The 15,000-nt window shown below is 46.2% G+C and overlaps 1 protein-coding gene across 2 annotated transcripts in view; it reads right to left on the bottom strand.

The window, feature by feature from the left end:
- The window catches only part of CUX1 (cut like homeobox 1), a 544,050-nt gene that overhangs the window by 175,049 nt on the left and 354,001 nt on the right, over positions 1 to 15,000 (bottom strand). The window contains exon 16 of one of the 2 annotated variants that reach the window (XM_075335308.1): positions 10,595 to 10,660. The exons of the other annotated variant lie outside the window; for it this stretch is intronic. Coding sequence (XP_075191423.1) covers positions 10,595 to 10,660 — 66 coding nt within the window. The remainder of the gene's footprint in view (positions 1 to 10,594; positions 10,661 to 15,000) is intronic. 2 annotated transcript variants of the gene reach the window in all.

The following is a 15,000-nucleotide window of genomic DNA, read 5'->3' as shown; positions in this document are numbered from 1 at the left end:
TTGACAGCTGTCTCAACTTAGTGCACTGGGCTGTCAATGAAGTCGGCAAAGCAGATCAAAGAGAAGGAGTTGCTCTGTCGACGTGACATCACAGGAAGCAGGAATATCACTGGAAGGAGCGGTCCAGGACGGCTCTGAGCCATGAGAGATCCTTGTGGAGCAGTACAGGCAGGAAGTTACCAACTACCTGACGGTAAGTGCTTTACCCCTTAGGGAAAATTAAGAAAATGTCCTGCATAACGCTCTTAATTTCAGGTACCAAAAAGAAGGGAATTTTGTTTACTTACCGTAAATTCCTTTTCTTCTAGCTCTAATTGGGAGACCCAGACAATTGGGTGTATAGGCTATGCCTCCGGAGGCAGCACAAAGTATTACACTCAAAAGTGTTAAGCCCCTCCCCTTCTGCCTATACACCCCCCGTGCTCCCACGGGCTCCTCAGTTTTGGTGCAAAAGCAAGAAGGAGGAAAAAGAATTATAAACTGGTTTAAAGTAACTTCAATCCGAAGGAATATCGGAGAACTGAAACCATTCAACATGAACAACATGTGTACACAAAAAAACAGGGGCGGGTGCTGGGTCTCCCAATTAGAGCTAGAAGAAAAGGAATTTACGGTAAGTAAACAAAATTCCCTTCTTCTTTGTCGCTCTATTGGGAGACCCAGACAATTGGGATGTCCAAAGCAATCCCTGGGTGGGTAAAATAATACCTCGTAAGAGAGCCGTAAAACGGCCTCTTCCTACAGGTGCGCAATCGCCGCCTGAAGGACTCGTCTACCTAGGCTGGCATCCGCCGAAGCATAGGTATGCAACTGATAGTGTTTCGTGAAAGTGTGCAGGCTCGACCAGGTAGCCGCCTGACACACCTGCTGAGCCGTATCCTGGTGTCTCAAAGCCCAGGACGCGCCCACGGCCTTCAGCCCTGAGGGAACCGGAAGCCCAGCCGAACGGTAGGCTTCGAGAATTGGCTCCTTGATCCACCGAGCCAAGGTTGATTTGGAAGCCTGTGACCCTTTACGCTGGCCAGCGACAAGGACAAAGAGTGCATCCGAGCGGCGCAGGGGCGCCGTACGAGAAATGTAGAGTCTGAGTGCTCTCACCAGATCTAACAAGTGCAAATCCTTTTCACATTGGTGAACTGGATGAGGACAAAAAGAAGGTAAGGAGATATCCTGATTGAGATGAAAGGGGGATACCACCTTAGAGAGAAAGTCCGGAACCGGACGCAGAACCACCTTGTCCTGGTGAACAACCAGGAAAGGGGCTCTGCATGACAGCGCTGCTAGCTCGGACACTCTCCGAAGTGAAGTGACTGCTACTAGAAAAAACCCTTTCTGCGAAAGGCGTGAGAGGGAGAAAATCTCTCATTGTCTCGAATGGTGATTTCTAAAGAACCAGCAGCACCCTGTTCAGAATCCAGGGTTCTAACGTCAGCTTGTAAGGAGGAACGATGTGACAAACCCCCTGCAGGAACGTGCGTACCTGTGGAAGTCTGGCTAGGCGCTTCTGGAAAAAACACAGAGAGCGCTGAGACTTGTCCCTTAAGGGAGTTGAGCGACAAACCCTTTTCCAGTCCAGATTGAAGGAAGGACAGAAAAAATGGGCAAGGCAAAGTGCCAGGGAGAAGAACCCTGAGCAGAGCACCACGACAGGAAAATTTTTCACGTCCTGTGGTAGATCTTGGCGGACGTTGGTTCCCTAGCCTGTCTCATAGTGGCAATGACGTCTTGAGATAATCCTGAAGACGCTAGGATCCAGGACTCAATGGCCACACAGTCAGGTTGAGGGCCACAGAATTGAGATGGAAAAAACGGCCCTTGAGATAGCAAGTCTGGTCGGTCTGGTAGTGCCCACGGTTGGCCGACCGTGAGATGCCACAGATCCGGGTACCACGACCTCCTCGGCCAGTCTGGAGCGACGAGGATGACGCGGCGGCAGTCAGCCCTGATCTTGCGTAACACACTGGGCAACAGTGCCAGCGGAGGAACACATAAGGGAGCTGAAACTGCGACCAATCCTGAACTAAGGCGTCTGCCGCCAGAGCTCTGGGATCTTGAGACCGTGCCATGAACGTCGGTACCTTGTTATTGTGCCGGTACGCCATGAAGTCGACGTCCGGCACCCCCCAGCGGCAACAGATCTCCTGAAACACGCCCGGGTGAAGGGACCATTCCCCTGCGTCCATGCCCTGGCGACTGAGATAATCCGCTTCCCAGTTTTCCACGCCTGGAATGTGAACTGCAGAGATGGTGGAGGCCGTGGCTTCCACCCACATCAAAATCCGCCGGACTTCCTGGGAGGCTTGCCGACTGCGTGTGCCGCCTTGGTGGTTGATGTATGCCACCACTGTGGAATTGTCCGACTGAATTCTGATCTGCTTGCCTTCCAGCCACTGCTGGAACGCTTTCAGGGCAAGATACACTGCCCGTATTTCCAGAACATTGATCTGAAGCGAGGACTCTTGCTGGGTCCACGTACCCTAAGCCCTGTGGTGGAGAAAAACCGCTCCCCACCCTGACAGACTCGCGTCCGTCGTGACTACTTCCCAGGATGGGGGTAGGAAAGATTTCCCCTTCGCTAATGAAGTGGGAATAAGCCACCACCGAAGGGAAGCTTTGGTCGTCTGAGAGAGGGAGACGGTCCTGACGAGGGACGTCGGCTTCCTGTCCCATTTGCATAGGATGTCCCATTGAAGGGGACGCAGGTGAAATTGCGCGAAAGGGACTGCCTCCATTGCTGTCACCATCTTCCCCAGGAAGTGCGTGAGGCGCCTCAAGGGGTGTGACTGGCCTTGAAGGAGAGATTGTACCCCTTTCCGTAGTGACTGCTGTTTGATCAGCGGAAGCTTCACTATCGCTGAGAGAGTATGAAACTTCGTGCCAAGATATGTCAGCGATTGGGCCGGTGTCAGATTTGACTTTGGAAAATTGATGATCCACCCGAAACCCTGGAGAGTCTCCAGGGTAGCGTCAAGGCTGCGTTGGCATGCCTCTAGAGAGGGTGCCTTGATCAGCAGATCGTCCAAATACTGGATCACCGAGTGACCCAGGGAGTGTAGGAGCGCTACTACAGTAGCCATAACCTTGGTAAAAACCCGTGGGGCTGTTGCCAGGCCGAACGGCAGTGCCACGAATTGCAGGTATTCGTGTCCTATGGCGAAGCGCTGGTGCTCTGGAGCAATCGGTACATGGGGATAAGCATTTTTGATATCGATTGATGCAAGGAAATCTCCTTGGGACATTTAGGCGATGACGGAGCGGAGGGATTCCATCCGGAACCGCCTGGTTTTTACCCGTCTGTTGAGCAGTTTCAGGGCCAGGACCGGGCGGAAAGACCCGTCCTTCTTTGAGACCACCAACAAGTTGGAGTAAAAACCGTGGCTCTGTTGCTGAAGAGGAACAGGGATCACCACTCCTTCAGCCGTCAGAGTGCGCCGCGCCTGCAGAGGAGCCTCGGCTTGCTCGGGAGGCGGGGATGACCTGAAGAATCGAGTCGGGGGACGAGAGGTAAACTCTATCTCGTAACCGTGAGACAGAATAACTCTCACCCAGCGGTCTTTTATTTGTGGCAGCCCGGTGTCGCAAAAGCGGGAGAGCCTGCCACCGACCGAGGATGCTACTAGCGGAGGCCGAAAGTCATGAGGAAGCCGCTTTGTTAGCGGCGCCCCCGGTGGTCTGTTTAGGACGTGACTTAGACCGCCATGCATCAGAGCTCCTTTGTCTTTCTGAGACCTTGTGGACGAGGAGAATTGGGACCTGCCCGCGCCCCGAAAGGACCGAAACCTCGACTGCCCTCTCCTCTGTTGAGATATGTTTGGTTGGGATTGGGGTAAGGATGTATCCTTTCCCTTGGATTGTTTGATGACTTCATCCAGACGCTCGCCAAACAACCTGTCGCCACAAAATTGGCAAACTGGTTAAGCGCTTTTTTGGAAGCAGAATCTGCCTTCCATTCCCGTAGCCATAAGGCCCTGCGGAGTACCACCGAATTGGCGGCCGCAACCGCCGTACAGCTCGCAGAGTCCAGGACAGCACTAATAGCGTTGCCGAGGTTTGGGAGGTAATGGATGCCACTTGTGGCGCGGCCGTGCATGTGGCTGCTTCAATTTGCGCTTGACCTGCTGAGATAGCTTGTAGCGCCCATACGGCTGCGAATGCTGGGACAAAAGAAGCTCCGATAGCTTCATAGATGGATTTCAACCAGAGCTCCATCTGCCCGTCAGTGGCATCTTTGAGCGAGGCTCCATCTTCCACTGCAAGTAATGATCTAGCCGCCAGTCTGTGAGATTGGAGGGTCCACTCTGAGACACTGAGTCCAACCTTTAACCACGTCAGGTGGAAAAGGACAACGTGTATCCTTAAGGCGCTAAGAAAAAACTCTTATCTGGACAAGCATGGTGACTCTGGACTGCCTCTCTGGAATCAGAATGGTCTAGAAACATACTCGGTGTACGCTTGGGGAACCTGAAGCGGAATTACTCCTGCTGATAATCTGACTCCTCCGCCGGAGGAGCTGAGGGAGAAATATCCAGCATTTGATTGATGGACGCAATAAGATCGTTCACTATGGCGTCCCCGTCTGGAGTATTACGATTGAGAGCGCCCTCAGGATCAGAATCCTGATCAGCTGTCTCCGCATCATCAACCGGAGATTCCCCCCGCTGAGACCCTGAACAACATGATGTCGAGGGAAATTCTAAGCGAGCCCGCTTAGTCGGTCTGGGGCTGGGGTCTAAGTCAGAACCCTCAGCCTGGAATGTATCCCGGGAGGACATTGTTGGTCCAATTGAGGGAGGCCAGGGAACAATGATTCAACAGAGTCCCTTTGCTGAGATACCGGCCTGGACTGCAAGGCTTCTAGTATCTCAGCCATAGTCTCAGAGAGTTTTACAAACTCCATCCCCGTCACTAAGGACCGTGTCAACAGGTGTCTCCCCCTGGGCCCCTCTTAGCAGATGCTCTGGCTGAAGAAGAGTCACAGGGGCCACACATTGCACACAATGAGAGTCAATGGAACCTGCCGGCAGCTGGGATGTACAAGCGGCGCAGGCAGCATAATAATCCTGTTTTTTTTTTTGTTTTTTTTTTTGGCACCCCTGTCTTTGTGGGCGCCATGCTATTGTTTTCCCTGATTAACACCAAAGGGTAAATAGCCATAATGAACTGTGCTCATACAGTGTAAAGTATATAGTAATAACACAGAATGTATCAATACACTACAGCACCATGGGGCTAACACCACAGGTGCTGCTTACCAGCCGCCTAAAGCGGTTGTGAGGCCACCAGAGACCGTGTCTGGGTTTCCCAGGGTTTGTCCCTCTCTGCAGCGTCGGAGGAGCTGACAGGAATGGCTGCGGCGTCCTGACGAGAGGAGGGAGCCGTGGGCGTCTCACACAGTGCACAGTGAGGGGAGTGGAGTATGCAAAGCATGCTCCAGCCCTCATGCTGCTCGTTCCGTGCAGCGTCCCGCCCTTCCCCTGCCTGTCAGGGCTGAGGGCGGGAAAAAGGAAGCTAGGCCGCAAGAAAGCCGGGGACTCGAGTAGAAGCGTGGCCTCCGTAAAAGCGCGGCCGACGCCGAAGTCCCCGGCGAACTACAAGTCCCAGCCGCGCCGCAGTTTCACATGGCAGCGGCGGTTAGCGCGGTAGCCCCTACATATAAACACACTCAGCGACGCTGAGTGTGTAATGGCACATATAGACCCGGTCAGCGCCGCGGTCCCCGGTGCACTAGCACACCCAGCAAAGCTGAGGTGTTGCCGTGCGCGGTCCCTACAGGGATACAGAGTACCTTCAAGATGCAGGGCCATGTCCCTGAACGGAACCCGGCTCCTATCCAGCAGTCTCCACAGGAGTTGTGGATGAAGCACGGTCTCAGTGCCTGGAGACCGATAGGATCCCACTTCACCCAGAGCCCTGAGGGGATGGGGAAGGAAAGCAGCATGTGGGCTCCAGCCTCCGTACCCGCAATGGATACCTCAACCTTAACAACACCGCCGACAAGAGTGGGGTGAGAAGGGAGCATGCTGGGGGCCCTATATGGGCCCACTTTTCTTCCATCCGACCTGGTCAGCAGCTGCTGCTGACCAATCTGTGGAGCTGTGCTGTGCATGTCTGCCTCCTTCGCACAAAGCATAAAAACTGAGGAGCCCGTGGGAGCACGGGGGGTGTATAGGCAGAAGGGGAGGGGCTTAACACTTTTGAGTGTAATACTTTGTGCTGCCTCCGGAGGCATAGCCTATACACCCAATTGTCTGGGTCTCCCAATAGAGCGACAAAGAAATTAGGAGTACATGTATGTACCTTATAGAATCATTAGCATTATAGATCAGGCTTAAAGGGGTTATCAGGGACTTCAAAATAGAATAGAAGGATGATGCAGAGAATAAACTATCAGTATTAAAGAGAACCTGTCACCACTTTTTTGGCGTATAAGCTGTGGCCACCACCACCGGGCTCTTATATACAGCATTCTAACATGCTGTATATAAGAGCCCAGGCTGCTGTGAGAACATAAAAAGCCCTTTATAATACTTACCTAACAGTCGCGCGGTTGTCCTTATGTGCGTCTCTGTTGTCCGGTGCCGCCTCTTTTGGCCATCTTTGTTCTCCTTCTCTAGCCGCGGTGCATGACGCGTCCTACGTCATCCACACTCGCCGGCATTCAGGTCCTGAGCAGGGCAGATCAAAGCATTGTAGTGCGCCTGCGCAGGACCGGCGAGTGTGTATGACGTAGACGCGTCATGCACACAGGCTTCAGAAAGAGGACGAAGATGGCCGAAAGAGGCGGCGCCGGCACCGGACAACAGAGGCACCCATATGGCCAGCCGCGCAACCGTTAAGTAAGTATTATAAAGTGTTTTTATGTTCTCACAGCGGCCTGGGCTCTTATATACAGCATGTTAGAATGCTGTATATAAGAGCCCGGTGGTGGTGGCCACCAAAAAAGTTGTGACAGGTTCCCTTTAAATCAAGGGGGTCGGGCTTTCAGCAGCCCATCAATAGGGCCACATACCTTTACAGGTACTTTTAGCTATGGCTGTACTTGGTATTACAACTTGGCATTCTCCCACTAATTATCAGGTGTAATACCAGGCGCCGCCACTAGTTGCAGTATAGAGCTATGTCTGGTAAACAGTGATGGGGATGCAGTATTCCAGTCGGACCCCCACCCATCTAATATTTATGGTCTATCTAAGGACAGGACATTAATTTTTAGGTCCTGGATAACCCCATTAAGGTAAACACTGATGTTTTGTAATTGGCCTTTTGTAATAAAAATCCAGCTAATTGTATATGATAGATCAGCTCCTTCGGAGTTTTTACCATTAACAAATGGGCACATTATCAGGGGAGGGCGAGCATATAACATTTACCCAAGCAGTTAGCTGCGAGGAGAGTGCTGACAAACACATATTTAAATTACAGCTTATTGTTGCTTTCACATATTTCTTAATGTTACTGTATTGTCAGCACATTAACGGAATGTAAAAAGCCAGCCGCTGCATAGGGCAGTGCTATGACGAGCAGCCAGAAAATTAATTCTACGCTTTGAACTGAATACATCGAAGATAATGGCAGAATTACCGTGAGGAGCGTCTTTCACTATGTAAATAAGAAATCCAGCAGTGATTCTATGGGCAGATTATGTGTACAGTGCAGAATACACCAGCAGCATTCATTATACCACTACCACAACCACATTTCACTATGAACGCTTCCCCAAGAACACAGCAATGTTTAAAAGGCTTCAAACCCCCAATGTAAATTTTGGATCCGGATTATTACTACCCCTGCCCTCGGCCATTGATAATGCCGCTCTCTTCTAATGTGGGCCCCTCAAGCTCCAGGATCCATATGTAACTGAAACCTCAGCACCCATTATTACTATAGCACTGACAATAGATATAATTAAGCCACAGGGGGTGATAATTAAATGAACGTTGTCAATTTCATTTCCAACCATATGACATCCAGATAACATAGCAGAATTAAGCATTACATTTACTTGCTTGGAAACGCAAATCAATGTTCCAACAATCAAAATAAATCATTGTGATTTCCCTTCGTTAAAAGGAACAATAAACACATGAAATGTACAAAAATGTCTCTCCTCTCAATCTCCTTATCTTTTGTTTCCTATTACAGTGTAAAAGTGAAAACTATATAAAGAAAGCTTCTCATGTGCCTCAGGAGACCAGCCGTGTCCCTCCACCTCCTCTTCATTGTCCTGTGTGTGGCTGTGAGGTAACTGGCTGCAGCAGAAACTTCCTCCCTTCTCCTCTTATCTGTCCTGTGTGTGGTTATTAGACAACTGGCTGCAGCAGAAGTATCCCCACTCATCCTCTTCACTGTCCTGTGTATGGCTGTAAAACCACTGGCTGCAACAGAAATCTCAATAGTCCGCTTCACTGGCATGTGTAAAACTGTAAGACAACTGGCTGCAGCTGACATCTCCCCACTACTCTGCTTCACTGTCCTGTGTGTGGCTGTGAGGTAACTGGCTGCATCAAAAACGTCCTCCCTTCTCTTCTCTGTCCTGTGTGTGGTTATTAGACAACTGGCTGCAGCAGAAGCATCAACACTCATCCTCTTCACTGTCCTGTGTATGGCTGTAAGACAACTGGCTGCAACAGAAATTTCAATAGTCTGCTTTACTGGCATGTGTAAAGCTGTAAGACAACTGGCTGCAGCAGAAATCTCCCCACTACTCTGCTTCACTGTCCTGTGTATAGCTGTAAGACAACTGGCTCCAGCAGAAATCTCCCCACTACTCTGCTTCACTGTCCTGTGTATAGCTGTAAGACAACTGGCTGCAGCAGAAATCACCTCAAGTGCTACTCTGCTTCACTATCCTGTGTGTAGTTGTAAGACAACTGGCTGCAGCAGAAATCTCCCCACTACTCTGCTTCACTGTCCTGTGTATAGCTGTAAGACAACTGACTCCAGCAGAAATCTCCCCACTACTCTGCTTCACTGTCCTGTGTATAGCTGTAAGACAACTGGCTGCAGCAGAAATCACCTCAAGTGCTACTCTGCTTCACTGTCCTGTGTGTAGCTGTAAGACAACTGGCTGCAACAGAAATCTCAATAGTCCACTTCACTGGCATGTGTAAAGCTGTAAGACAACTGGCTGCAGCAGAAATCTCCCAACTATTCTGCTTCACTATCCTGTGTGTAGTTGTAAGACAACTGGCTGCAGAAGAAATCTTCCCACTACACTGCTTTATTTTCCTGAGTGTAGCTGTAAGACAACTGGCTGCAGCAGAAATCTCCCAACTACTCTGCTTCACTATCCTGTGTGTAGTTGTAAGACAACTGGCTGCAGCAGAAATCTCCCAACTACTCTGCTTCACTATCCTGTGTGTAGTTGTAAGACAACTGGCTGCAGCAGAAATCTCCCAACTACTCTCTCTGCTTCACTATCCTGAGTGTAGCTGTAAGACAACTGGCTGCAGCAGAAATCTCCCAACTACTCTGCTTCACTATCCTGTGTGTAGTTGTAAGACAACTGGCTGCAACAGAAATCTCCCCACTACACTGCTTTATTTTCCTGAGTGTAACTGTAAGACAACTGGAGGCAACAGACGCCTCCACACTACTCATCTTCACTGTTCTGTGTGTAGCTGTAAGAGAACTGGCTGTAACAGAAATCTCCCTTTCCTTTCCAGTCATGTGTGTAGCTGTAAGACAACTGGAGGCCGCAGAAACCTCCCAACTACTCTGCTTCACTGTCCTGTGTGTAGCTGTAAAACAACTGGCTGCAACAGATATTTCCCTTTCCACTGTCTTGTGTGTAGCTGTAAGACAACTGGTTGTGGCAGATACCTCCCCACTATTCCACTTCACTGCCCTATGTGTAGCAGTAAAACAACTGGCTGCAGCAGAAATCTCCCTTTCCTTTCCATTGTCCTCTGTATAACTAAGACAATTGACTGCAGCAGAAACCTCCCCACTATTCCGCTTCATTTTCCTGTGTGTAGCTTTAAGACAACTGGAGGCAGTAGAATCCTCCACACTACTCCGCTTCACTGTCCTGTGTGTAGCTGTAAGACAACTGGCTGCAGCAGTCACCTTCCCCGTCTGCATTTGGAAGAAAGATTGTTAAGCCACATCCTTGACTATGCCCCATTCCTCAGTCAATTCATCTCTTTGATTCATGTTATATGCACAAATTACTACAGACAAAAAGTCTGTGAAAGATCTGTGAATTACCTTCATTAATCATTTTCTTTAACCCTTTATATAGTAAATAACTATAAATGTAACAAGACTAGAATAATGCAAATAATGTAAATTTTGGAACATTGTGCCCTCATACACAACAGTCTAATAAAGCAGAGAAACATCTTCAATGTCTTGTACTTTTCATTTCTCTTATCCCCCCCCCCTTCCCCATTGTTCAGACCTAGAAATAGGTCACCTTACAAAAGTGTCCTGATGTCTAACACTCCGGTGTGAGCGCCCGTGTTTTATACTTACTACAGCTGTTTTTCTATCAGATTCCAGGCCAGAATCAAATGCAACAGTCTGACTACACAGAGCAGAGTGAAAGCAGAACGGCTGGCTACAAACACAGAGACACCTGCTTGTCACGTACCTTCAGACCCATTTCTTCTTTTCGGTACTTCCTGAAATAGTCTGTTCAGGTTCTGGCCTGGATTCTCTGTTGAAAAACAAGTTTGGTAAGAACAAAACAATCGGGGGGATGTCAGCCTCGTAATGTCATGGGCCAAATTACATGAAGTGATGGAAAATCTAATGTTGGTGGATAGATGGTTAAGAAATTACCCAGACACCAAGGATTCCCCCCCATACAGGCAAGTCATATACACAGCATTGTATAAGCACGGGGAACACGTACGACTCCTCCACCCAAAAGTCATCCTGATGTCTATAGCGGCCATGAAGGGTATACATTGTATTCTTCAAGGGGTGATTTAGGAAAGTAAATCTGAACTCAGGCAACAAGGCCTCTTAAAGGGAAGCTATCACCAGATTTATATTATATATATATATATATAGATATATATCTATCTGTCTATGTATATATATATATATATATATATATATATATATACATACACACACACATACATACATATACACACACACACACACATATATATTAGATTATATATATATATATATATATATATATATATATATATATATATATATACATATATAGGTAGCGAGAGAGGGAGAGATATATAATCTATTTTTATTTATATATATATATATATATATATATATATATATATATATATATTTTACATATATATAGAGCGCTAGACATGTATCTATATATGCACGCAATAAAATTATTATCATCTGATTTTCATACTGGCCATTGTGACTTTTTTAGATTCACAGATTTCAGGAATAGTTTTCAGCAGGCTTGTTATCATCAGAGTCAGGATTACAATGACAGGTAACAGCTCTATACACAGCTGATAACACGAGATCCACCAATCAGAATAGGTAATGTAATGGTTGCTGCTCCTCGGCTTCCTTATCAATGATTTTTGCACCGTCTCATTAGATGCAGCAATACAAACCATAGGGTCTGGGTTTGACCATTGTGGCTGTGTACATGTGTTGTTTCCTGAAACACCTGGAAGTTAAGAGTCTTAAAAAGTGGCCAGTGTGAAACTTATAAGCTCCAATTTTTTATTTTTCATACAGACTTGAACATGTAAAATTAGGTAATTTCAGGTGATAGCTTCCCTTTAAGGTGACCATACCATACCTATGTCAGTGGTAGTGGCGGCCCATCCAATGTGTATGGGGGAGTGTTGTCTCTCCTCCAATGGCAGATGTGAGAAGAAAGAAGGATTGGACAGTTGTATTTGAACATGTCCAATATTTTTGTTCTCAGGGTAGATAACCACTGCCAGAGGTATCTAGCAACAGTCTGCACCCCTCTCTCCAATGAGAATATGTCTAGACTCAATGTGGGGAAACAGGCAGAAATAGCTGGTAGCCGAATGAGCGTGTGGCCACCTTGATTCCTCTCACCAGTCATTGATCTGATATACTATAGTCTACATAATCATCATGAAAGGGCACATGCACAGATGCAGCAGAGCTGACCTTGCCCTCCGATACACATTATCATGGTAGCACATCACTGAGGTGTTCCATAAATAAATTTATACAATTTTCATTTTACACAGAAAAAAAACTGTTTAAAGACTAATTTGGCTCTGCTACATCTGTACAACACATTGTGTCAGTATTATCTGCCGTTATTACGGAGTAGGACAAATCCAGTAGCCAGATAACTCGGGTGCCAAATACCACAGATACAGAAAATGCTTGTACAGTTAGGTAGGACTGTGACTTCTGAAAATATCTGATGGCCTTCTGAATGAGACTCACTGGCTCCGGTGCGGATTTACGTACTGGTAGCAGCGAAATGTCATCAGCTTGTATTAGGAAGCCTTGTATAATAATCCGAAAATATAACTCCATGAAAAGACCAAAGGCCCAGCGCTAAAGTGTGTATGCTGCATGTGTGCTAAAATAAGGCACTCCGGCCTAATGGTGGTCATCTTTTAAACACATTGTCAGCCGCGGCCGATAGCAATTTTTGGGGTCATCACAAGCCACAATATTCTGCCAAGTGCCAGATATTACTGCCATGATCCAATTCATAGCGACAGACATGCTACAATAGCTGCAGTAATGTATGGTGAGCACATGTGGTCCTAACACACCCGCCATATACAGGAGACGTTCATGGGACGCTAATCAGAGCTAAATGTGGGACATAATCACAGAGAACAGGCATTTTACACTGAACCAGCTTTATGTACAGGGAACAAAAGCAGAAAAAACACAAAGAAAAGACTACAGCGTCATTCAAAAATAGAAACTTCCTTTGACGGTTAGTATTACCTACTATAGATATGGAACATATTATTTAGGGTTAATCCTTTAAAGGGCTTTTCAATGTGTGGGAAGAAGTAAGTCATCAGTCTTACAGGAGTACAGACTTAAATACTTATACCACGCGCCCCACACACGGTCAGGATTCTCCGGTGTTGCTGGTATGAGCAAGTTGTCATGTGATTTGCACACATGTGATCACATACCAACTAGACGTGCACAGCCTCACGTATAGTCAGAATGTGGCTGGAAGTATGCAAATGGTATATCTGCTCTTTCGACAGCATACGGTTTGCATGATGTAAGGATTCAGAAGTCTGCCGACCGTTATCCAACACATGGACAATCCCTTTAAAGAGGGAACAAACAGATTAATTAAAACTAGTCATCTCTATATAGGAAATGGGCAATTAAAGATATATTCCTTTTTGTGATTTACAGGTTATAAAAAAAGATCTAGTATAGGAAGTTTCAATTGGTGATTAATTTGTGGGAGTCCTGGTCCAGCAACCAAGCCAGTAGTCTCAGGCCACTGGACAGGAGGCTCACGAATCGCTTACCTTCCAAGATCCCTGGTGCGTCTTTTGATTAGTCAGGACTCGCACAACATCCCCTCTCAGTCATGCTGCGATAATGACATTGAGAAAGGTCGGATAATCAAACACTGCGCTAGAAACAAGATTCACTGGCCTCTTTTCCAGTGGCCTGAGACTACTGATCTGGCCGATAGACTGAAGTCCCACAAATCAATCCACCCATCACGAATGGTAGTAGCCATGGCTTAAAAAATCTGGTGTAGCTACTCTAAACCCAATTATCCCACCTGCTTCCATGGTACACTGACGCTCAGATATAAGGAGAACAGACGGTGGACCAAAACTCAACAATGGCAAATCAAATAACTCAGCTTCCTAGAACTCTATAAGGTCATATAAAGGGAACCAGGGGAACTAAAAGTCCAAAAAACACATAAAAAAAAACAACGTATCACATATTGATGAGCTCAGTTGTACCCTATATAGCTTCCACTGCATTGTACATCACTTATACTGAAAGTACCGATGTGGCCTTCCCCAGCTTCTAAGTCTCACCCTTCCCTTCTCAGCTTGAGACATATCTCTACGAGGATAAGCAATTTTTTTTTTTTTTAAAAGAAATTGTGTTACTCTGTATAGCAATACGAAAGTTGTTTTTTTTGTTTGTTTTTTTATTTTAAAGGTAGTCATCTCAATCACAATCCCATCCCAATCATCTCAAAAGGTCTTAAAAGGAGTGTCCACTTTTGGGGACAATTTTTTTTTTTATCTACTTAAATGAATGTAATTGGGAAGTAAAATATTTTTAAAACTTATTTTTTCATTAAAAAATTAGCTTTTACAGTCTCTGTATTGCACTGTATATTGCTGAATGCAGACTCTTCTGAGAATCCGTCGGTTATTTATAATGATGGTCTAATGGCGGTTGTACCTCTTGTCTTGTCTCTTGCACAATGAGTATTTGGTGAGTTTTTTACCTCAGTATTTCTAAGTGAAAACCAGGAGTGGGAAATAAATGTGGTGCCCGTGTTTCTATTATACTTTTCCTGTGATTGTTCCACTCCTGGTTTTGGCTTCAAATACTGAGGTAAAAAAACCTCATAAAATGCTCAACATGGCCTAATTTGTCTTTTTCAGAGCTCCTTTCAGCTGATTCATGACCACAGACCACATCAAAGTTGAGTGTGCAGTGACACAAAGAGCCTCGAACAGCCAAACAGATTTGATAAAACACATTAAAAAAAAACAACTTTTAGACCCTTTATACTTTTAGGCATACATAGAAGATAAATATATTGTGCGTGTGTTTATATACAGTGTATATATATATATATATATTATATACATTATATATATATATATATATATATATATATATATATATATACACACACACACACACACACACACACACACATATACGCCCAAATATATATATATATATAAAATGTGTGTGTGTGTACATAGGTATGTGTGTGTATAATATATATATATATATATATATATATATTATATATTGCTCGAAAAAATAAAGGGAACACTAAAATACCATTTTGTTGCTTAAGTGCTCCCTTTA

Source organism: Anomaloglossus baeobatrachus, chromosome 2 (genome assembly GCF_048569485.1).
Source record: "Anomaloglossus baeobatrachus isolate aAnoBae1 chromosome 2, aAnoBae1.hap1, whole genome shotgun sequence".
Taxonomy (NCBI): Eukaryota; Metazoa; Chordata; class Amphibia; order Anura; family Aromobatidae; genus Anomaloglossus; species Anomaloglossus baeobatrachus.
The sequence above is the reverse complement of the archived record's forward strand: the minus strand, read 5'-3'. Positions and strand labels throughout refer to the sequence as shown.